The sequence below is a fragment of the Triturus cristatus genome, chromosome 3_2 (assembly GCF_964204655.1).
Source record: "Triturus cristatus chromosome 3_2, aTriCri1.1, whole genome shotgun sequence".
Taxonomy (NCBI): Eukaryota; Metazoa; Chordata; class Amphibia; order Caudata; family Salamandridae; genus Triturus; species Triturus cristatus.
The window spans coordinates 683,272,919-683,298,044 of NC_140584.1; the positions used below are offsets into that span (position 1 = coordinate 683,272,919).

The 25,126-nt window shown below is 42.9% G+C and overlaps 1 protein-coding gene across 1 annotated transcript in view; it reads right to left on the reverse strand.

The window, feature by feature from the left end:
- DNAJB11 (DnaJ heat shock protein family (Hsp40) member B11) overlaps positions 1-25,126 on the reverse strand; it is a 162,167-nt gene that overhangs the window by 84,441 nt on the left and 52,600 nt on the right. The window contains exon 2 of the mRNA XM_085648709.1: positions 13,520-13,676. Coding sequence (XP_085504835.1) covers positions 13,520-13,676 — 157 coding nt within the window. The remainder of the gene's footprint in view (positions 1-13,519; positions 13,677-25,126) is intronic.

Below are 25,126 nucleotides of genomic sequence, written 5' to 3' on the forward strand. Positions count from 1 at the left end.
GGATTGTAACTTCTGAACTGCAAGTAACACAAGGGTCTCTGTGACAAAGGCAGTAACCCACTGAGCTATCCACATAAAATACAGTTCATCTGACAGACAAATGATTTCTCTCCAGCAGGATCACCAGTGTTATCTGGGCATTGTGTACTGTCTTATTGTTGTCCTGCATCGGCCATGATAATGATAAAACTGTTTAAATGAAGCACACACTGTGCAGTTTTTAAAAAGAAAAAAAATGTAGTAACACATTCTCGTACCTACTCCATTAGTCAAACTTTGTGTCACAGCCTGATGTGATAAGCCGCTGCAGGGGTCAGGAAAGGTAAATAGGTATAAATAAACTTCTTCTCTCCTGCGCTGCATAGAAAAAGAAAAATCCACACACCAGAACAGTAGCAATGGGTACCACTGTCAAAGAAAGGATTTGTCGCCTTTCGCCATGTGGAGATGAAGGGGTGAAACAATCAATAAAGCCAAGTTAACATGTAAATGGTCTTTTAAAGACCTGTTAAGTACTCGGGTGCGGCTGCGATAATCTCTAAAGCTGTCTGTGTGCGCCCGGGAAGCGGTCGCGTCACGGGCTGACACACACGAGGGGGGGTTGCAGGACTTTGAGCCCCATGGCGTTGCGCGCATGCCTTCAAGCCCTCACTGCGAGGGCCAAGGCTCCTGTTTGGCTGGAACCGGGCTTGGTGGGGAAGAGTGTGGGCTTTTGTTTAAGTATTTATGTTAATCAGAGCTCGTGAAGGGGCTGTGATTAACATGAATACTTAAAAGCCCACAATCGGCCCCGCAGGTGCCGACAGCCACAAGCCCTCAACCCCCGCCTTACCTTCACTCCCGACACCGCATCCAGGAAGTGAGTGATTTTTGCGCCGCTCGCTTTTTTAAAGCAGCGACGCGATTCACTCGCGGGATGTCGTGGGTGCGTGCGCGCGCACCTTAACGGGAACAGTGCTCTGGACTATCCTTTTAAACTACGGCCTGGACGAGTCTCTTATATATATTTTAGCCTATTTACATAAAGACCTACACGCCCAGGTGTGCATCGATACGGGTGGCGAGGTATCCAAAGATATTTAAGTCAGTAGAGGGGTCAGGCAGGGTTGTGTCCTGGCCCTTCTCCTTTCCATTCTTTACATTAATGACCTGAATAAGTCATTGGCGACACTCACCCATGATGTTCCCAGCGTTAATGGCAACAAATTCCCCGCCTTATTATACGCCGATGATGCGGTGCTAATGGGTCGTACCCCTAAAGCTCTCCGCTTCTTGGTGCGGGGTTTTGTTGATTTTATGGCTAGCTTGGATCTATGTACCAATTTAAAAAAAAACTTTTTTAATGGCGTGTGCGTCGAAGAAGTATTTTAACACAGTGATTGTTTTAGATTCCGACAGTTTACAAAGCACTCGCACTTTCCCTTACCTAGGGCTGGTATTTGCTAGCAATGGACTGTGGGCCGATCATGTAGCCTACTGTAGGAGAAAGTTCTCCAACTCTACTAATACAATACTTGGTTTGCCAAAACCTAGGAACACGGAGGTTGTATCTACCACTGTCAAGATCTTTAAACTTCAATATATTCCAACCGCCACTTATGGCGCAGAAGTGTGGGGTTTCACTAACTGTGGTAGTATCCAGGGTGAAGAAAACAGAATTTGTCGCAAAATCCTGGGTGCTCCCATTTCCTCCTCACAGTATGCTTGCCACAGGGAATTACATTTGCTACACATTGAATATTATATTAAGGCTCTCTCTGCATTATTTTGGATCAGAGTCTGGAAGAACCCAGCGGCACAACTCACTATGTTATGTTAGGTATTCTTATATAGCGCGCTGCTGCCTCAGCGAAGAGACGTCCTGGGGCTGGTAGCAGTGTCAGTAGAAAGCTAGAGACTAAACCAAGGGGAATAGGTAGGTTTTGGTGGCCTTACGAAAGGATAGCAAGCAATCCAGGCAACTAATCTGAATAGGGAGGGAATTCCACAGTTTAGCGGCTAGATACCGGAAGGACCGGCCCCCAGCTCTGAGGAGCTTCACACGAGGGACCGTAGCCAAATATTGTTCAGCAGAGCGTAGCTGGTGGGTGGGTAGATAGGGAACCAACAGATAAGACAGAATCTCAGGGGATGAAAGCTTTAGTATTTTGAAAGTCAGGCATAGCGTTTTGAATTCAATCCTTTTGGACATGCGTAACCAATGTAGATGGCGCATTGCACCCGTCACAGAACAAGTTCTAGGGAGCCTCAACAGGACTCGGGCGGCTGCATTCTGGACTCGCTGAAGACGAGTCACTTCTGCCTTGTTAGCACCTAACATGAGTGAGTTAGAGTAGTCCAGTCTGGACAAAATAGTCGCCTGGACTATCAACTGGCGGGTGAGTGGATCGAAGAAACCCAACATGGGCATCAGTCCCCGGAGTAGGCCAAAGCAGGTGCCTGCAGCCTTCTTAGTGTGCTCCTGAAACCCAAGAGTGGAATCGAGCCAAACCCCAAGATTTTTCACAGCCTACTTAGTGGTGGGGGTGCTGCCCAAGGTCGCCGGCCACCATTGCGTACTCCAGAGACCCTTATCTCTCCCCACCAACAACACTTCTGACTTATTAGCGTTGAGCTGAAGGCAGTTGGTGGTCATCCATTGCGCGACCACCGCTAGGCCGCTCTAAAATTTGGAGGCGCCCTGCGTAGGATCATCCGAGAGGGCCACCACCAGCTGCATATCATCAGCATATGAGACCATGGTCAAGCCATGGTCCCTCGCCACCGCAGCCAGGGGTTGAACGTACAGGTTGAACAGTACGGGGCTCAAGGCCGAGCCCTGGGGGACCCCCTGCTTGATGGAATGGGCGTGAGAAAAGAAAGTGGGGGGGCAGTGAGCTGGAATGTTCTGTCAGACAGTAAAGATCGAAACCAATCCAAGGCAAGACCTACCTCCCCAGCCTCCTCTAGGCGACTTAGGAGGATCCGGTGAGAGACCGTATCAAAAGCGACGCTTAGCTCGAGCAATATAAGGGCCGCAGTATGTCCCTCATCCAGAATGGTCTGCAGGTGTTCGATCACAGCTAAGAGCGCAGTCTTTGTTGCTGTGGCCAGGTCGGAAGCCATTCTGGGAGCGATCCAAGACGCCGGTGTTGTTCAGAAAGCCCGAGAGGATGTTATTGGTGTGGGCCTCAGCAACTTTAGCAGCCCAAGGCAGTAAAGATATAGGACGTAAGCTTTCCGGTTTAGTCGGGTCCAGTGAGGGTTTTTTCAGCAAGGGGACCACCCTTTTGCTTCCATAGCAAAGGCACCACAGCAGTGGTGAAAGAGGAGTTGATTACCTGACACAAAGGCGTAAGGAGTACAGGTAGGGAGTCCCTAAATTGGGCAGGCCTCAGAGGATCCATAGGGGAGCCCGATTTGACCTTCTTGCTCAGCGTGAGAAACTCATCCTGGGAAATAGGGGGGATAGCTGCCAAGGTGAGAGTGGGGAGAGGAGCATGCAAAGCAGCAGGATCGATAGGGGATATAGGGAAGGATTTGTAAATGGCTTCCATCTTCTTAACTAAGAAGGTGGCCAGGTCCTCGCATTGCTGCCCAGACGTGATCACAGGGATAGAGGGGTCTTTCCACTTTTTGAGGTCAAGTATTTTGAAGATACTTTTGACAGGGATCTTACTAGACTTGATCTCATTAGTGAAGTAAGCTGCTCGAGCCAGATTTATGGCTTTGTGATAGCACTTGATCGCATGCTGGTACGACTTCTTACCCCCAGGGTCGTAGTCCCTTCTCCAGGCCCATTCTAGTTTTTTACAGGTACTGCGCAGGGCGGCCACATCCTCCTTGACAAATGAGTAGCGGTTACAGGACTTAAAGATGACAGCTATGCCCCCTCCTCTAGACTCCCTGTTTACAGTCAAGATACTGAAACCCGGGGGGAGTGCTAAGCCCGGTTCAGCCACTATGACATCAGTCAACCAGGATTCGGTTAGGAAGAGCACATCAGGTGATTCATCATCTATAAAGTCGTAGATCTCCATGTAATGCTTAGCCAGAGAGCGGACATTGAGGTATAGAATTTTCATAGAGGGCCTGGGTGGAGACAGGGAATGACAGGGGAGCAGTGCGGGGCGGCAGTCATACCCACAGTTAAGACAACAGAACGGCCCTTCAACAGCATCCACCAAGAGCTATCTACATGGGCTTACCTGCCGGCCGATGGACATCAGAACTTCTCTGGTATAAATTGGCACACCGGACTTCAAACCGCCAGCATTTCTGGCATCTGGCGACGTCCAGGCGCGCACAGGCACTTGTCTTTGGCGCACCGCCGGCGCGTCCGCTGCGCTCCTGTGCCATGGGAAGCCTAAGTAGTGTGTCCAAGAACAAAGGGGGTGGAAGACTAGACCGCCTCCCCTCACAAGATGGCGGTAGGGAAACGGCAACTGGAAGTGGAATTACCGGAAGGGTGATTATATCAGATTGCTTAAAATGTGATAGAGGGAAGGAAATACCTTGGCTAGCTGCGGTTTACAAAATTTTAACTAGCGTGAATCATGAGTATTTATCTTCAAACCCCACAGAGCTTGGTATTGTAAAAAAGAAAACCCTCCAAACGGCCTTATATGCATTGTATAGAAATGTCAGACACAAAAATTCAGAAAACGACTGTTGTCAGATATATGCATATTGAGAACATTTCCTACGCTCCATCTAGCTATCTTCTAAAGCCTATTGGCCATTGTGAAAGAGGTCTATTGTTTCGGCTGAGGGTTGATACAATGGAATTCATGTTCTGTTTTCCTGCGGGGTATAACTCCAAGCTCGATCATTTGCCATGCCCCTGTAACTGTCAATACAAACAGTCTATGCTGCACTTTTTCTTATTTTGTAGTTACTATTTAATACACATCAAAAGGTTTTTGATACCGTATTTTATGGCTATACCTGTGATCGACTACAAGGCAGCATATGTGTAGGTTATTGCTTTGGAAGACGAAGAGCTAATCTTTCGGGTCAGCTCTTTTTTGAAAGCGGCAGTGCACACTCTTAACTCTATGTGTCCGCCCTGATGTATGCCTATTTTACCTTGCTTTTAACCATTATTTCTTAACCCTGGTAAACATGTATGTCAATGAATTTTCTCTTTGTATTAGCATCCTTTTTATGTGCACTATATTAGCGGAGGATCTGTTTCAAATTGAATTTTTCTATGTCCCCTTTGTTGTTGGATAAATTTTAATGTACACGTTGTTGTTTATTTGCACTTTTATGAATATATTCTTGTATCCGAATAAAGATATTGAATTGAATTTATAGGCTTTAGCGTGTCAGTTTTTGGTCTTACACACATTTAAATAGGAAATACGTGATTTGTACAAACATTTCAAAATGTATTTAAATAGTTATGAATATCCATTTTTTGTAATTCTGTGTGATGAAAAAAATATTTTAATGGGATTAAATAAATCAGAACACTTTACATGTTGATGTGCAAATAATAAATAGGTTTGCTGAAACCCAACTTTCACAGATTGTTTATACACTATATAGTTTTTATCAGTAAAACTGCATGTTAGTGGGAAAGTGTTTGGCTATGTCTGTGGGAAATTTACTGTCTGTAAATAATTGTGCGCTACAACTTCATGCTTTATTAACATATGGTCATATGTACAAAACCTTTTTTGAGGTCAAAAACGGCCCAAAATGCAGAATCTACTCATTTGTGACTGAAAAACGGGTATTTAAAATGTACAAAAGCCAAATTGAAATTCGGTAACCTGTTACTGAATCGCAATTTGGGTTTGCGAATCGTTTTTTAGAAGGAGCTTGTTTAGGGCGTCCCTTCCTAATATCGATTTGCAGTGGTATGTATGAATGTTTTGCAACCAATTTTCGGTTGCAAAACATTTTTTTTTACCAACACCTCAAAAGGTGGTGGTAACTATTCACTAATGGGAAGGGGTTCCCTGGGAACCCTTCCCCTTTGTGAATGTTGATACAAACATTTTGTAATAGCAAAAAAAATGAAACATTTAAGTTTCATTTTTTAAGAGTATGAAGTGGACACACGGATCCCAAGTATTTAATTGTCGGAATGACCCAACGAAACCTAACACAAACTAGTAATTTGTTCGCTGGGCCTTTCCCACTAACTACTTTTACCTTGCTACAACTCCAAACTCCTGAATTCAAGGATGATAATTACCACCACAGAGAAAGTTGTTAGTAAGTCCATGAAAGCACCCAGTGTAAATAAAGAAACAAGCCTCAACCGCAGCCTATGGTTTAATAATGAAATACAAATAACCTCTCAAAATTCCTATTGGAAAACCTAGATCAAGAAAGGTATTATTAGTATTAAACATACAGGGAAACAATGAGCCACCATTCAGCATTAAAATCTTCAGGCATCCAATGTCTGAACTTACCTATTGAAAACTGATCTGCAATACACAAAAAAGCTTTTTATTAAATGTTTGTTTATTGGCATTTTATAACACAAAACGCAAACAGCTAAGAACATTGCATGTGCAACCAAGAAAACATCCCGTAAGGATGCATTTGGTACAATATTTCTAAATCAACATTATCACATTTACAATAAGTATCCACCCATATAGTTGGTACAAAAACGTTTCGAGAAAAAGTTCACTGAAGAAAACAACAGACTGTACTTAAAAATAAAATAACGTTCCCCAGTAAAAGCACTGCAAAACTGCAACAATCACTACATCAAATCCAATACCAATAGAAAGAAAACCCACTCTGCCACCTCCTATTATGATTTGGACATAGATTGGGACATATGATATGTGATATAAGAGAAGAAAAAGTCTGGCAAACAATTGTGAAATACTCTTGACCTGCCTCGATCACCCAATCGATGTTCTTTGTCCTAAAGAGACCTCTGTGGTCTCTTGCCAGATTATATAGGTCCGGAGTACAAGACAATAACAACCATTGGAAATCCCACAGCAGGGATGAAGAACTTGAACATTTGATTTTGCACTAACCTATAATTCAACAGTATTGGTCTGATGTTGGAAAAATATAGTGAATGTTACCTACTCTGATAGAAACTACTCACTGGCCAATCTACTACTTGCCAATCGTGCAAGATGCCCCCCAATAAATAAATAAATAAACAGACTACAAGACTATTTAATAGCTATTGCTATACAAAGGAGCCTCAGGGCCAAAACCAAGGGTGGAATGCAACTTTCTAAGTGTATAGATTAGAATCACAGTCACAGAATACCTGAATAAACACACAATGTAGATACTAAGCACAAAGTAGACTAAGTAGAGACGCAAACACCCCGCCCAAAAAGAGACAATTGCAATTCTATTAATCTTATCTTATTTGACCCATCATCTGCAAAGTGTATATTTTCCTTTCCAATCATATACTCTTTCCTACAGTCTTAGCAGTCTTGGACTCACTTCTAATTCTTCTTGAAACCATTTGTCTTTTGCATTTCCTCCTTCCAATTAACCATCTTACCCACAAACTAATTATCATTATTGTGTTGATTAGGAGTGTATACAATTTATTTTGTACTTCTGTAAATGTACAAATAAAATCATTAAGCTCAAAGAAAGATGTGTATTGAATAAATATTATAAAAGCTGAGGTTGACAATGTTGGCTCATTTTTCTCCATTTACAAATAAGTCCATATAAATCCATAACATATTTCACTTGTATGGATATCCAACAAATTGCCTCCACCAGAGTCTAGGTACATATCTTATGTTGAAAGTTCTTGTAAAACTCACTAGGAACCAAGACCAGATCTTATACTTGTACTATCATCAATAAGTGGACAGGAAAAGATTCAAACCTTGTAGCAAAACGTACGCCGTTTTTCAAGTACTTCTGAGGAGTGGATATATAATAACGTGACATTCATTTACCATATGCAGACAATTTTGGTACAGATCGCTAGCATTAAAGAGCTTTTGCTAATCTTCAAGATCAAGCCATATTGCATTTCATCTTTAAAGCCTCCAAGACCTGTATTAATGGAACCGTGGCTCTTTAACTTACACTACTGCAATAAGGGTGTATAGGTCCTGTGTTATGATGGTTGTAAATAGCCAACTTCAAGTAGCTGTAAGGTCTCCAAAAAAAAAGTACAGAAGCACTCTCTACTTGATTATTTCACATGGTGAATCCCCGCTCTTTTCACAGTGGCTCTCCACTTACAGTCCACTGGCAAATTCCACTGTTTTCGAGCAGTACCATTCCTCTGCGCAGATACAAAGTAGGTGAAAGCAATTAAAAGAACAGACACCTATAGTCAACTAATTTTCTTATTGTTTTGGACCTGAAGAACATATGAATTGTTTTTGCGCTCTAGTCCCCCCTGTACACACTTTGTAATTCTAAGTTTAGTAAATAGTTTATCACAAAGCAATGGTTTGATTACAATAGTCAGTTAAGCAATTTCACATTATAGCAAACACCCTAGTTTGTGGCCACTATTCCAAATGCACACATCTGGAGAAGAAACGCCTTTGAAGATGATCTCCTCCATACTAGTTAACTAAAGCTCCTCATGTTTGTATACTGCTTATGGCTGCCTCTATAGAAATTCAAAAAACTCAAAGGGCACATAGTAGTTATTATTGCTCTCAGTCCTCTAGTACTGCAATCTTCCAGGCTAATGGGATGCCCAAACCAACTTGCTTGTTAGTACTGGTCTGTTCAAGACTTTTAAAGTACTAGGTCCAGAATGTTTCCTGATCTTTCCTGCCTTGATTGCCTATGATAGGGGTCTTGTAAGTTGCGCAAGATTTACTGCTGACTGTCTTCGTGATCTTGAAGACCTTTCTCCATTCTTCTTTACTGTCTGCCTCCTCAGCTTGACTGGCAAGTGTATCCATTAAGCCCTCTTGCCTGGTAGTGTCATTCTCTTGAGTGCTCGGTGTGTTTCTATGTGCTGTTGCTTTTATTGAGGCCTCTCAGATTTGATTTCCAGGAGATTTTTTTTTTGCTGCCTTCCTGTCTTCAATACCTTGTCATGTGTCGTGTCCTATCCATTCATGTCTCTTCATTGGCTTGGTCCCCAGGCACGTTTCATTGCTCTTCACATATACTGAGAAGACCTGTTCCCAATTCACGTTGATTGTGTCTGCAGCTGGTTCAGACTGAGCTCTATCTGCCAAGCCTTGGGTCTAGTTTTTGATTTGTAAGATGAATGGCTTCTCGGTCTTGGGTCCAGTAATTTTGCCACATCGAAGTGCTGTCATTTTGATGCTTTTCGTTTTGTTTTTCTGGGGGTTCAGCTTCAGAAGCGGAGCTTCTAGATGGGGAAAACTGCAGGCATCCACTCCTCACTATGATAACTTGCAGTGAGTGACTCAATTTGTGGCTTATGATCAGGTGGTCAATCGGGTTTCTGACTCTGCCGATGGGTGAGCACCAAGTTACTTCGTGAATATCATGGGTGGGGCGGGGGAAGAGGGGGAAAGAATCCCTCCTATTACCAAATGATTTGTAGCACAAAATTTCAACAGTCTTTCTCCATTGTCATTCACTGTTCCACACCCTTCGTTTCCCATGGCTCTGACGGGGGTTCGGGTCGTCATTTACCAATTTAGCACTCAAGTCCCCCATCACAATCTTCAGGCCATGGTTTGGCATGGGTTACAGCTCAATTTGCATCTATAACTAGAATTTGTCCATGACTGACTTTCAAGAAGCAGAAACAGACTTGGCTGTTAGCTCGCCACCACTGAAAGAAGAAATCATCACTGTCATCAGCTCTCTCAAGAACAGAAATGCTCCTGGTCAAGACAACCTGAATGCACAAATGTTCAAGACAGACACTGAAATATCAGCCAAAATCTTCCAACCACTGTTTACATCACTTTGGGAGGGAAAGAAAGTACCAGATGATTGTCAAGATTCCTTGAAAAAGGAGCTTTAACTAATTTAACAACTATTGTGGAATCACCAGTCAATCCAGAGTAAAATGATTATACAGTACATTTCTGATGCTTTAGACAAGCAGTTAAAAAAAGAAAAGGCTGGGTTCCGCCATGGCAGAGGGTGTGTTGATCAGATCTTTATTCTACGCAACATCATAAAGCAGTGCACTGAGTCGCAGAGACAACTATTTACTAACTTCATTGATTTTGAGAAACCCTTTGTCAGAATTCACTGTGACAGACTCTATATGCTGATAGCTTATGGTATACCACAGTAGATAGTTCTCATCATCAAGAACTTCTATGATAATTTCACCTGTAATGTGCGACATAGTGAGTAAAGCTTTGACGCCAAGACTGTTTTAACACAAGGATGAATGATGTCAGCGTTGCTCTTCAGTCTAGTCATTGACAGGATGATGTGACGCACAAAGGACAAGCCAGAGGCATCAGATAGATCTTTTTCTCTACAATGGAGGACTTGGACTATGAGGATGACCTTGGCTTGCTCGCTCACTCACACTAGCACATGCAGGAAAATATATTTTGACTCAACATCTATGCACAGCAGGAGGGTCTGAAGCTCAACACAAAGAAATCATAAGTCATGTCACTCAACATCCCAACCCCTTCGCCAATCAAGGTGATAGAGACGACCTAGACATGACTGAAGAGTTCTCCTACCTAGGCAGTACTATCAGACATGATGAAGGGCAGGAACTGACATCAAGCAGACTGAACAAGGCCCGGATACTGAACAGTGTGTGGAGGTCATCTCAACACAGCACCAGTACCAAGCTGAGGCTTTAAAACAGCTGTGTTCTGTCCACACTCTTGTACTGTGACAAAAAAATGGCATCACCAAACGGTCAGTCTTCCACACAGTAACCAGAGAAGAATCTGGAGCAGTTTCTCAAACTAGGACCCGCTCACCAGTTGCATCTAAGAGAGCATGGACACAATCGTTGTGAGAAAAAAATGGAAATGGATAGGAGATATCATCAGAAGAGAACAAGAACAGCTCAACATGGGACCCCAGAAGGCAAATGAAAGAGACAGGTCGAAGAACACCTGGAGGCCAACTGTGGAAGCAGAAATAAGACCCACAACTAGGCTGTGGTGCAAAGATGGGCACAATGCTTACCTTCCTGCCAGTTCTAACATATATATTTATATTTTGCTGGTGAGAAGTACAACCAGGGGCTATATCTGGAACGGGTGCAATTATTGGACAGAATTTAATAGAACTATGTCATTCCAGTTTACACTGTTGCTGCATGGTAATTCTGCATTCAGTAGTATCAAGTCCTTACCAGCTTTTAGTCCAGGTAGCGTAGTGTAGATGTGAATACTCTGGTACTGCTGTTATGCTAAAATGCCTGGGAAACTTTTGAAGGCTGGAGTGAATCAACTTGTACTGACTGTTCAACCCAATTACAAAAAGCCTAAGATATCTCCTACAGGGCCTCCAGATGGGGAGGCGAATAGTTCAATATTGGAATCTATAGCAAAAAGTTTAAACGTCTGTAAAAGGATTATGGAAAATTTGTATAAAAATGATACTCATAAAGGATTACATTGGCGGAAGATTCTAAAGATACATAGATCAGGAAGTGTATGAAGACTCCCTCTTTGCTTGATCGCTTGAAATATGCATTGGCAAAGCCAATAGGTCTCCAGCTTTGGCTTCATCAGTGCTTGTTTTGTAATGCCATTTGAAAAACGTTATTGTTGGAAAGCTGCCTGGCCCGCATCAATTTGGAGGGAAAAAAAACACTGGCTACAAGCGAAAATATACTCTGGTCTTATTATTATTAACTCATTATTTGGCAATTCTAGCTACCAACTGTTTGTATTTTGGTCTCAAAATAGCGTACATTGAAGCAGTAGTCCCTGGCACTAAATGCAACAACTTTGTGTGTGAATGTGCTCCTAGTGAAAGGACAGAATACCATCACTCGCAGTGAAGATAGCCAATTTCTGAGGTGGGTTGCCAAACTGCTCTATGCAGTAGTGTGCGAACAAAAAATTTGAATGACAATAACAAACCAATTGATGAAGAGGGCTGGCATAAAGCCCCTATATGTAAGTATATTATTCATACAAATTTAGTAAAATTAAAAGGACTTAGCAGAAACATAATCCGTTCAGGACTTTGGCAAGTAGAAATAACTTGACAGCCACTATTTAAAAAAATTCCTTACTTCAGCCAACTTCTCCAAAGAGAATGGATGGGCGTAAGGTTAAGATGTAAGTGATGTGGGTGGGGAAGTCTGGCCTTCCAGGACCATGGACAGTGGCTGTGTTGTCTCCAGTCAAACCGGACAGTAAACAGTCGTACCCTAAACCGTGAAATATGTGCCCTCAGTAAATAGATGCCATGCCTGCAGGAAAAGCAAAACGTAAAAAATATTCCTTGTGCAACATTACCCACGTAATTCATGGCAAAGCTGTAAAGGATGAGTGTACATTGTTTGGTTTCTTGCCAACTGACTGCACACAGATTTTTCTCATTAGGAGGAAGGTGGTCCGAGGACTTTGACAATTTGTTCTATGTATTCTGATTACTATGTATCTTGATTACATATCGCCATCTACTGTAATCTGCTGCAAATGAAGAATATAGCAGACTTGTAGAATACAGAAGAATGGCTTTTGAAAAAATGTGCTCTCCAGCAAATCAGTGAGTTGTTCCTATGTCTCTAAAAGGCCAGAGGTAGAGTTGGCTGGGCTTTTTCCTCTCCTCGGTGAAGCCAACACCACACTAGACTGAGCCAACGATGGGAGCAGGAAGAGAGGTACTGGCATGGTAAATGTAATATCTGTCTGAAAGCCAGGTTTCTGCCATATTTTGGCAGCTTCCCAAACAAATTGCAGGTATGCTGGAAAGTTCTACCTTCAGGAGCAGTAAACGGAAGAAAACACTCTTCTTGGCATTTTCCCTTAAGACCCAAGTAAACTATGGAACCATCCATAACAGTAATTTTTCAATATCTTGCTCCCTGATATCTGAGTTACAGTAAAATCAGAAGAGAGGAAATGACTGGAATCTGTGCGGAATCAGAGGGTCGGGGCTATGCATCTTTAAATGTCTTAGCAGGGGTTGGTTCCAAAGACTTGAATGCAGGTGCACCAATGTATTGCGCCTTCACATACAAAGCTGAGCCCTGTAAACAAATCTTTCTTCACTTTTGATTCCATAAATAAGTTACCAATGCCTCGACTTGCTTGGAGGAGACAGGAGACTGTGCAAGCCTATGAGCGCTGCTAAGAGCCATGGTTCTGATACAAATTTGAAGCTGCAATGTCAAGAATGCCTAGTCAAGTATATCTGATGTGGAATGGGATTCGGAGAAAGGCCAGAGACAAAAAGAACAAACCAGACTGATGAAAAGAACAGGTCTGGAGCAGAAAACCCAGGACATAAATACTGTACCTTTACCTTGAAGAGATATAGGTTCCATAAGAGATAAGGGCAGTTTTAAAGGCAATCGTGAAGGATGCTTTCAATGAGCCTGCTAAAAGGGTGGCTGGCATTTATACAGTCATCCAATTATTCCTGATAAAGAACATCTATTTCAGTGTCCACAGGCCACACTAACCTCATATGCTGCTCCTAGATCCTGAAACTTTTCCTGGGCTTGTGGGTCATCGGGGTTCCGGTCGGGGTGGAGCTGCAATGCCAGTTTACGATAAGCCTTTTTAATTTCCTTCACATTGGCACTTCGGGTGACACCCAGAATCTGATAAAAATCCCGGCTAGAGAAAAACAAAAACAATTTTGACAACATTAACAAAACAGACGATGCTGCATTTAGAGAAATAATAATTGCCTACTGATGGCAAGTAAGAGCTGTCCAAGATGTCCACGATGATCACAGTCACTGGTGAGCTGACTTTTAAACTGTAGATTTTTCTTGGTCTCAAGCATAATCAGTAAAATCCAACACATTTTGCTCAATGGTCTGAATTCACGGTCTATTTGCAAGCCTTTCAATTCGGAAATAAATTTCAACTTAGGAAATTCTACTTCATCAAGGATATATTCCAAACTTCGCTTATCCAAACAAACTTATTATTTGGCAATTATAGCAACAAATTGTATTTAGGGCTGCTTCAAACACCCTTTTGCCTCTTGTTCTGTGTTGAGGTACTAGAGGAAGGGGAAAATAGATTTTTTTTTAAATCTTCCAAGTTCCAAATAAACAGTAATTTTATGGAGATGCATCAAGTGTCTTATCTGGACATGCACAAGCCAAATAAAGAGAAATGCAACATTGTATGGCAACAGTGAGGGTGGAAAGGTCAGACAAAACTGCAAATCTTTTGACGAACTAGAAACTGCCACAAACCAGCTTTAAATGTTTAAAAATGTCCCACACCGACTCCCTGCAACAAAACAAATCTCCTTGTTAAAAAATGGCAATGTACGTATGTAGACACTAGTGGATCAAACTAGGAGATTGCAAACATTAGGGGTACTGATGCAACAGATGCTCAAACGACATAGAGGCTTCATCACTAACACACACTGAAGGCTCCAAAGCTATGCAGACACTTGACGCACTAATCCTACAACATACAGGCTTTGGTGGCTCTACTTCCACAACCTCTTGTTTTCATGGATTCTTAAACCCAAAATTGCAGTCAAAATTGGTCAGCTGTTGTCCTAACTCTGCACTTAACCTAAATGAGTACCCAAGAAGTTTAAACCTTCCGATACTGGACTGGGGAAAAACAAGAACCCTGTTGTTCCTACACTCGCAGCCAAAAATTACCAGAGTCTAGCAACCCAAATATTCTGACCAATTCGGAATGCAAAGTAATCACTAGTCTTGACCAGCTAGCTCCACAATGAAGATCAGCTGAAACAAAAACTACAGATTGACTACTTGTCTTGGCCACATAAAACTTAATGGCAAGGCCCTTGATAAACAGTGCATCAAACTGTCATTGCAAGTGAATCAAAAAGTTATTCAGCTTCTATAATGAACTAACCACCCCATTACGTGCACGGTCTTCTTTGCACCCTACACCATATGCTCTTCCACAAAGACGTGCCCATCAAAACGAGAAAAGGAAAAGTTACTTCCCGCCTGGGACCTACATAAATTCAGGTCCTTAATGTCTCATCCATTAATTAGCTCCCAGAATATTTAAGATAAAATATTTTCTCTGTTTTAAAGCTATATTTACATGGCTTTCTTTCTTAAGGCACATTATCGTTTTTTACTATCATTTCTACTTCAAAATATGCACTGTTAAACAGGATTCAATAACAAAAGAAGCTAATTAGTAATTACTCCAATTTAAGTTGCCACATCTTTTTTCTAAAGGCATTTTTGAAATGGGCAAGTAAGCATTAAGCTCTATGACAGAGACCAAAAAAATGCTTTTAAAGCGCAACCTGACCCTACGAAGCCAAGGACAACAGTTCCATTTTGAGTTCATATTAAACATTAAGATCATATTTAAAAGGTACTCATTTATGCTATTTATCTTTGTCATTTCTGTCTACATTTATACATATTTCTTTTTAATCTGTATTTAGCGGCATTAATGTTCCGGCTGGGAAAACAACCACAGCAACAGTATTTTTACACTTTTAATTTTATGTAAAGTGTATGTTTCTTTTTAGATACTACATAACTTTGTATAAAATCTATGAATTATTAAACTTATATCGTGGCAATGAATATCTTGCAAGTCTCCCTTTTTTAGGTTTTTCTTCTCTCTGCCCAACAGTAGAACACACAACCTGTGGTTATCAATTCTACGTCAGGACCGGAGGCGAAGATTATGATTTATTTTTCTTTTATTTCCTCTTCAGCAGCTTCAACAACAATCAAACTAAAAAACTCTCTTTCCCATGATGCAAATGGGCAACGCAAAACACAGTCCACCAATAGCAGTCCAGAGTATACACAAAGGTGGGCTCCCCTTTGGAAGACTTCTTCTTTCTTTCCTGCTTACGGCAGTGAAGTACCTACTTTCCTTTTCTGTGTTTAGAAACATAATTTTCTGTGTTTTTTTTATAATAGTGCAAATTGTTTTTACATCGGTGTGCTGGTTTCTCGCTGCGAGAATGTTTACGGCCCATAGGAGTGTGTTCATCACTCTGCTTGAAGCGCCTTTGTTAGAAAGCCTTGAGCGAGTTGGTGCTGTGCACATAGAAACTTGAAAGAGTCGATGGTTGCATTCATCAAGCGGTGGAGGCGGTCATGGGCCCCTTTGAGCACTGGTTTATGAAATGGCCTATGCGTGTCCGAAAGCTCAGTCCCATTCATCGCTCACGCCTTCCTTGAAGCGCGCCTCTAAGCGCAAGCGCGACTCTACCATAGATTTAGCGGCCTTTAAGCACCTCAAGCAGGCTTTCTTGGCCCATTCAGACCCAGGGGTGCTCGATACCCTGTTGGTGGGAGAGTCTTATATATCCCCCCCCCCCTTGGGAGGCCTGGAGGAGGGAGAGGATGATAGAGATATATATATATATATATATATATATATATATATATATATATATATATTCACTGAAAAAACCATAGGTTTCACACACGTTATAGTTAGGAATTAGCAAATAAAAAACCTTGCAAATTCACTGAAAAAACCATAGGTTTCACACATGTTATAGTTAGCGGAAATTTTACTGATAAAAAACCAATGAAATTGCCCCGTTATAGTTAGTGCTGGCAACTATAACTCACGCGACCGCAATCCTCTGCCGATGCTAATACTGTATTTAGACACTTATTTGCCCATGTCTTCTTCCATACATTTTTAGCTATACATATATTACAAATATTTTTTTTTCATAAAGACACATATGTCATCAGCAGAAGATTGCGGTCGCGTGAGTTATAGTTGCCAGCACTAACTATAACGGGGCAATTTCATTGGTTTTTTATCAGTAAAATTTCCGCTAACTATAACATGTGTGAAACCTATGGTTTTTTCAGTGAATTTGCAAGGTTTTTTATTTGCTAATTCCTAACTATAACGTGTGTGAAACCTATGGTTTTTTCAGTGAATTTGTACGGTTTTTTAAATGCTAAGTGACTTTACGCCATTCGTGGCGTGCGCGCCCACTTAACGCAGTTCGTTCCGTGCGCGCACGGTGCGCTTCGCGCACCGTGCGCTTCGCGCACCGTGCGCGCACAGTGAGCACGCGGTGCGCTTCGCGCACCGCGCACCCACTTTACGCAGTTAGTGCCGTGCCCACGTTACGCTAGATGGGCCATGTACGCACGATGCGCTTCGCGCACCGTGCGCACATGGAGGACATATTATGCGCTTCCTTGTGATAGGTAATCTGTTGAAATTTTTTGGGAAATTTCTGTGCTCTGATAAGCCATGCACAAATGGTGGCCATCGGCCACCATTTGCACAAGGGGTGGAGAAAGTGTGGATAGTGTTTTTTTTATTTTTATTTTTTTACCGTACGCTTACGGTAAGCGTACGGTAAGCGTACCCCGCGAAATTGCCGAAAAAAAAATAATGCCGTTTTTGCTCTTGGGGGATGTTTGGGGACTCCCTCAACATGACTATGTGAGAGGGAGTTGTCAAAACATCCCCGTAACATGTTTTTGGCCATCATGTTTGATACATAACACTCAGTGCGAGAGACAAAATGGCGGACGCCGCTTCCTGGTTTCTGCCGATTCGAATGTTTACTAAGATCTAAGAGCCAATCAGAATCGCGCTCGCGCACGCCACCGTACGCTTACCGTAAGCGTACGGTAAGCGTACCGTAAGCGGGCTCAGATATATATATTGATTTAAAGGCTATTTTCTCAGAATCTACTGAACAGATTTACACCAAACCTACAAAAGGCACTTCCTTGACCTAGGGACTACCTCTCTGCCAAATTTCTAGTAATTCTGTTCAGCCGTTCGGGCTGTAGCTCGTTCTAAAGGTCCTATGGAAAAATGCATGGGAAAAACGCGTTTTGGGACCCCCCTTTTATCTCAGCCCCCGCTTGACGAATCCCCCCGAGACTTTCAGGGTAGGAGCGGAGCGTAGCGCCCCACCTATTTTGAGAAATTCGCGAGGATTCGTCGACCGGCGCCAAAGTTATTCAAAATAGAATGTTGAGGTTTTCCTATGGAAACGTGGTCCTAACTATAACTACCTACTGGCGACCGCCAGTAGGTAATATATATATATATATATATATATATATATATATATCCTGGAGATGGTGGAGGATGCCAAGACATCGGGTACTCCCCTTTCCCCACACCGAATTTACAGTTGGGCGCAATGCGCTGTATTCTTTCTGGAGAATGCAAATTGCGCTCTCTCAATAGCGAGATATCGCTCCCTTCTCTTAAAGGCGGACCCCAAATTGGGAGACTTGGCTTAATAAGAGGCTGGTGCAGAGGCTCAAAGGGGGGGGGGGGGGGAGTCTCTTAGGTGACCCATTCATCAAGGAACGGAGTAAGTTTGTGGCCACCTTTACTTCCCTGGATAAGGCTCAGGATTCAATAAAGAAAATCTTTCACCCGCAAATTTTGGTTGGAGCTGGACATTGCAGAGGGCGCTCGGCTGGCCCGTTCTTCACACAAGGCCCTTAGAGAGGACTAGGAACCCAAGTGACCTCGAGACAGGGAGAATTCTTCCAGATAAGACCAGGTTACTGCAGCCGCAGTAATAATAAGGACAACTCCAGAGGATGGTTTCATGTCACAGCGAGTAAGACTTTTTCCCTTCCCCCTTCTTAGGGTGGGCGGCAAGTTGGCCCTTTTCGGGCGCAATTGGGCGAGAATTACCTCAGACGCTTGGGTCCTTCAGACCATCAAAGGGTTTCACATAGAATTCTAATGGTTCCCGATCCAACATTGTTGCCCTCACCTGCTGGTTTTTGCAGACAAGCAGGTCACCTTGATAGATCAAGAGGTGATGGACTTACTGAGGAAAGGCATAATTGTCTCCTCGTTCCTCCATCCCAGGGGTTTGCTCAGCAACATTTTCCTAGTGGAGAAGGCAGAAGGTGGTCAATGTCCAGTAATAAATCTCAGAGAGTTCATTCAGTGGCTGGTTTACCGGCACTTCAAGATGGAGGGCATCTATCTTTTATGCGACCTGCTTCAGCCCAACGATTGGATGGTGCGCTTGGATTTAAAAGACGCATATTCTGGCAGTTACCATTTTTGGACCTCAAAGTAGGTTCCTACATTTCAGGTGGAATGATAGGATGTACCACCCTTCCTTTCGGTCTGTCCTCGGCTCCCTGGTGCTTCACCAAGGTCCTAAAGTTAAAAGTGGAGACCCTGAGGGGGAGAGGCTTCCGCCTCATCATTTACCTCGACAATCTACTCCTTGTGAATCAGTGTCCGTTGCCACGGTCACAACAGCTTCAGGTGTCGGTCAATGTACTGCAAAGCCTAGGATTTGCAATCAACGCCAAGAAGGCTCTTCTGGTGCCGTCCAAGCAGACAGCCTTCCTTGGTTTCATCAGATTCTGTAGCGCGAACCATGAGTCTTCCTTCCTGGAAAGTAGTTAAGATCCGCAAGGAGCGGAAACAGATGCTGGAATGCTCCACTTGCTTGTTGAGGCCAGTGGCGCCCATGGTAGACCTCCTGTCGTCATGGATACAAGCGATCTTCCTGGGACCGCTCCACTACAGGGCTCTGCAATGCCTCAAGGCATTCCCCCTTTTTGGTCTGGGTCTACAGTACTCGGATCAGGTTCCCATTTCAGACGAGGTGAGAGTGGAGATGAGATGGTGGCTGGACCATATGGAGGGATGGAATGGCCGAGCCATTTCCGATTAAGACCCAGACATTGTAATAGAGTCAGACGCCAGCAGGTCCGGATGGAAGGCACAATGTAGTGACTACTTTACAGGAGGCAAATGGTCCGCAGACAAGAGCCAGCTACACAAATTGTCTGGAACTGATGCCGGGATCCTTCGCCATTCAATACTGGACGAAGGACAACGCTTTGTGCAGGGTTCCCCTGAAGATGGACAATGTGTTTGCGGTATGCTACATAAACCATCTTGGAGGAACCAAGTCCAAGGTCTTGGCGGATCTGACCAAGGACATTCTGTTTATCCCACAAAGTCTCGGTGACTGCAGAATACCTCCCAGGAGCCTTCAATGTAACAGCAGATTGCACCAGCAAACAATATAAATCGCCTTAGTCCAGATGGGTTAGCTGGTGTGTACGGAATGATCAGGATCCCATGGGTGCAAAGTGGTTGCCCTAATTAATTTTTTGGCCTCCTGGGCGTCTCAGGAGTTTCCGTATCGTGCCATCAATTCATATAGGTCAGCTATTTCAGCTGGGTATGTGACAGTTTGAGGGGCCCCTGTGGGTGAGAATAAGTTGGTCTGTAAATTGATGAGGGGAAACTAGCCACGTTGCTGTGCCTATTGACATGTCGAAGGGTGTCTGATGTATGAGCATTGGATATTTCGGGTAGAGTCTTTACCAAGTCCAAATCCAGAGTGGTGTCCTATCCGGCTTTTGATAAGTTTCCCAAGTTGTTTGTGGTCTGATGTTTTAAAGAGTACGAGAGCATGACAGAAAAATTCCACCATTCAGGAGAGCCCCAGTTGTTGATCTCTCTTCAGAAACCTTTCAAAACAGTTTCTCCTCCCACCATTGCCCACTGGATACGGTGGGTTATGCAAGAGGTGGGCATCGATGTCTTGCAGTTTGGTGCCCATTCTGTTAGGGGCCAGATAGCTTCTAAATTTTTCTCCCTCGCCGCTCGTCTGGAAGACCGCATAAATACAGCCGACTAGCCTTCAGACTATGTTCAATTTTTTTTTCTTTAAACCAATCAAGGACATAGCATCATTGGTGGCGGACAAGCTTTGAACTAAATAATCCTTGCCTCCGGTCCGAACATAGAATGAAATATTTCCTAGTAATCATGAAGGAAAGTTTCAATTCTATTAAGGACACAGAAGCGAGGATTATTCCCGCCCACGTTTCCGGAGACCTTTATCCCATCCCAAGGTAATGATACATCGAAAGCTTTACCTTGCTTCGGCCAGACATATGGTATAAGTATTTTTTCTTGCTCTCTAATGTAATACTTGTGATGACAGTTATGCATGTTAGCCTGTATCTGTACTGGCTTAGGAGGTTAGAAGGGTTGTGGTTTCAGGAATAATTCATAACTTATGCCTCTCTTGTCGCATTGTGTTGCTGAGTTCAGATTCATTCGCTCTTCTTCTGGCCTCTTTCAGGCTCTGATTCTTCCAAACAGAGTAATGAAAGGTAGTGGATGCCTGGTCGCAGTCTAGAAAAATAATTCTTTCAAAGGGGAGCCCACCTTTGTGGATATTCTCGACAGCTATTGGTAGAATGTGTTTAGTCTAGTCCATCTGCATCATGGGAAAGAGTTTTTTTTGTTCGATTGTTGTTGAAGCTGCTGTAGAGGAAATAAAAGAAAAATAAAGCATAATCCTTGCCTCCGTGACCTCTTCCCTCAATAGGTCAGACAGCTCCTTTGCTCCACGCATGCTTGATTGCTGTGACCATGATGTAAATGTCACTCGACGCTGGAGAAATGTAAACGGAGCTCCTATCATCTGACATGCCTTTGTTTGTTCTCATTCTCTCTGGCCTACATGCCCGTCACTCTGGCTTTAGTGCCTTGGGCTCACTTGCAAATCGTGGTTCTTGCAGGATGCACTTATTTTTCTGGGCAACCATTGATCTTTCTTAGAGAATTCCAGTTAGAACTGTTAATGACCTTAAATGGTTACAACAGGGCCCGAGCCCCAAAACATGGCACATTCAGCCAGGGATATCAGTTTACCCAATAGCCCCAAAACGTGTCACATTCAGCCAGGGATATCAGTTTATCCAATAGACCCTTGGATATTATAATCTGTAGTCTTGCTTTCATGTTGCATCTCTGAGTTGCTTAACTGTTTGTAATGGTTAAAATTTTTTTTTTTTTTTACTTGGCTAATTTAAATGTATCATTTTTCACTGCACGTAGTGCAGCGCCAAGCGATCCATACCGTAACTGGATTTTACAGAAACACGTTCTAACTGGCCAATGCAATTTAACATGGGCATTACAAGTAACTCAGAAGATAAATTAAGGCCATTTCCTTTTAAGGGTGTTATTTTCTCAACACAAAGGCTGATTGAAGTCTATGGACCAGGCTCTGTGTAAGAGCGAATGTAACAGAGGACGGAAATAGGTGGTTTGAGATGACAAATTCAGCTGCATTTGTTGCGCTGCACGCACTTCTTTTCTGCTGTGTTGTAGTCAAAACATCTTAAGTAAATATTATTGAAGGTGGATTTAGCTCAAAATTACTTATTTGCAACATTTCCTCAAACTTTCAGAAATCTGCCAAGGGGTGATTATGTCCTTCAGTCACACTCTCTCTCGTACAGCCCTCTCGCTCGCTCTCTCATGCACTCTTCTCGATGGTCTCATATTGGTTCGCTTCAGGTCATCTAGCATAGATTCTTTTCTGTGCCTTTTCAAGATATCTGTCCCTCAAACTCTTGCTCTCCTCTTCTTAGGGTCTCTTCTGTATACACAGGTACTCTTTATGCGTCTGTGGCCTTCTCTCCCTTTCTTTCTCTCTTTTTCACACACTCTTTCTGCTCCTCTGTGTGGAGTTCACCACTTTCTGCAAAAGCTACCTATCAGTCTCTATCTGTCTTACTGTCTATTCTGTGCAGCTCTCACCCCTATCTATTCACCATGCCACATAATTCCACTACACAAATGCACTACACACCCCACATAGTTGTACAGCTAACCATTCCAATTCAACTCCAAACCACATACAGCCACTCCACTCCAAACCAAAACACATGGCAATAGCTCAAACTCTTGCAAATGTGGGACAGATTGCAATGCAAAAGCTTGTTATTCTCTTTTTCTGCACTACCTGTTGGTCAGACACATAAGGGTGATTACCCATCAGGCATTGCTTCCTGCCTGGGGACATACCAATGTCTTGGGGAATATACACCCTTCATCCACAAGACACCTTTCTTTACTCTCACCTTGCCCTCGTTTTCCCTCTTCCAGCTCCTTGGTGCTTTGAGACAATATCATGATGCTTAAAAGCAAAACAAATAAGCAAAATGACATCTTAGGACAACAAGAGACAACACTTAAAGTCTCGCTCTCTGTCTCTCGGTCTGTCCCTGTTTCTCCAGGTTTCTCTCAAGGTTACCCTGCTTTGATCTCTGTGCTGCCATTTGTGCTATAATCCTCCACCAAACAGTCCTCAGCTCACAGCAAGAAAGGGCATCATCCTCTTGTCCTACATTACAACAGTGTTCCTAACCACCGCATCCTTCTCCGAGTCCCTCCTCTACCGTATAGCCACTTTCTTCTGTCTTCTCCATCTTCATTTAACCGTGGACCTACTAGTGCTTCCTTTTTCAAATGCAACGCAAAGGCTTTCCTCCATTTCCATTCAGCCATGCTCATCCTTACAATGTGCACATCCTTCCCCCTTTAAGACTTTCCCATACTCTACAACATTCCCTCATACTTGTTTCCCATCTGACTTTCCTCCACCCACAGTCTTCATCACTAAATCTATTTTTCTGTTGCCATCAATCTTCTGTTTGTATTCTCCCCCAATCATTACACACCGCTTTGCTGGGCTTGCTACAAAAAAATCCTGAGAGGGCAACTCTCAGGTGAGCTGCAAGTGCTATTTTCATTGCACACAAAACCTACAAAGTCAGCAATTTGGCCAATCCAGCTGCAGGATATGCATGATATCAGATGGTCAAGTATGTCTTATGCCAGTAGTTCATTTACAGCTACATGGCTATTTAACTAGTGGAGTTCAGGGTAATGAAGCCCTGCCATTACGCTAGCTATCTCGATGGCAATGTGTTTAAATGGCCAATGGCATACATTTTAATGCTGTAATTTTCACATCTTCTCGAAAGTGTAATTGATTGGAATATAGTCAAAGATAGCTGAATAAACATGATATTTTGTGGTACATTACTCACAACAGGTCTCTTCAAAGGCAGCAGAGGCAATGTAACCTTCCCTGGCTCACTAAACTGGGAGAGCATAATTAGCATTTTTTTAATGTTTTTCTCACATACAAAACAGGTATATTATAGGCAAAAGCAATACACGCTCACCTAAAAGACAAGACAAATATAGCATTGGCAGCAGAAAGCGGAAACCTCCGGATCCCAACTGTGTATGTCGGTTGAGATGATGAGAGGCCAGGGGTTGCTAATTGAGTCCTGTTACATAGTAAGTACATGATCTAGGTACATCTAGTTATACCAGTCACTCGTTGGGCATTACATGAATGGAATGCTTGAATTAATCTCAGCCACTGGTAATTGCTCAGTTCGCACACTATTACATCGTTTTTGTGCCCACCATGCCACCTCAGACAAGAACCAGCCATATGCAAATCAGTTCTGGTTCTACTCTAACATTGCATCATTGTAAATGACGTGTTATGCTCTTATATCAGTGATATCCATTTTATGAAACTCGGAAGGATGAACGGTTGGGACACCAATGCTGAAAATGTCTGCAGTGTATGCATAGATGTCTGCGGGCGGTACAATAATGGTACATATAACTAACTAATAGATAGTGGCATATAATGTAATATAAGTGGAATGATTGATGAAATATTATTTTACTTGATGGCAGATTGCAATACTTCTTTTGCACACGTTACATTTAAATAGTGCCACACAAGATCAATGGCTTCAAGGGACCAACAAAATAAAACAAACCACGATCAAGAAGTATGTTACAGTTTAACATACTGGGCTATTTTCATAGACCTTTTCTTTACAGGGCAGCATTTGTCTGGGATAGTACGGTCTATCTTTTAACTAGTAGCGAAGGTGCTGCTTTGGTACCCTTCCTCTTTATTCGTTGTTGAGTATGGGATTGGCCTCTGACAACTTCCACCTGTTCACATTAAATAACCCAGGTCGCCGTGCATTATTATGGAATGGAAACGATCATGGTGTGTAATGTTAATGTCGATTTGTATCAGCCGACATAGGGAGGCAGCAGTGATTACTAAGTAAAATAAAATACTCAAAAAAATGGTCAGGGCTTGCAAGTGATATTTTGGATGTGGCGAAGGTCAAGACAGCATCCCCAACCAGCCTACCCTAGGAAACCGGACTGCTGCAGAGGGCAAATCCCCTCTCAGCCAATGGTTGTTGTTCCCCTGGACTTGACACTGTTTTTATAGCAGTACCGGATCT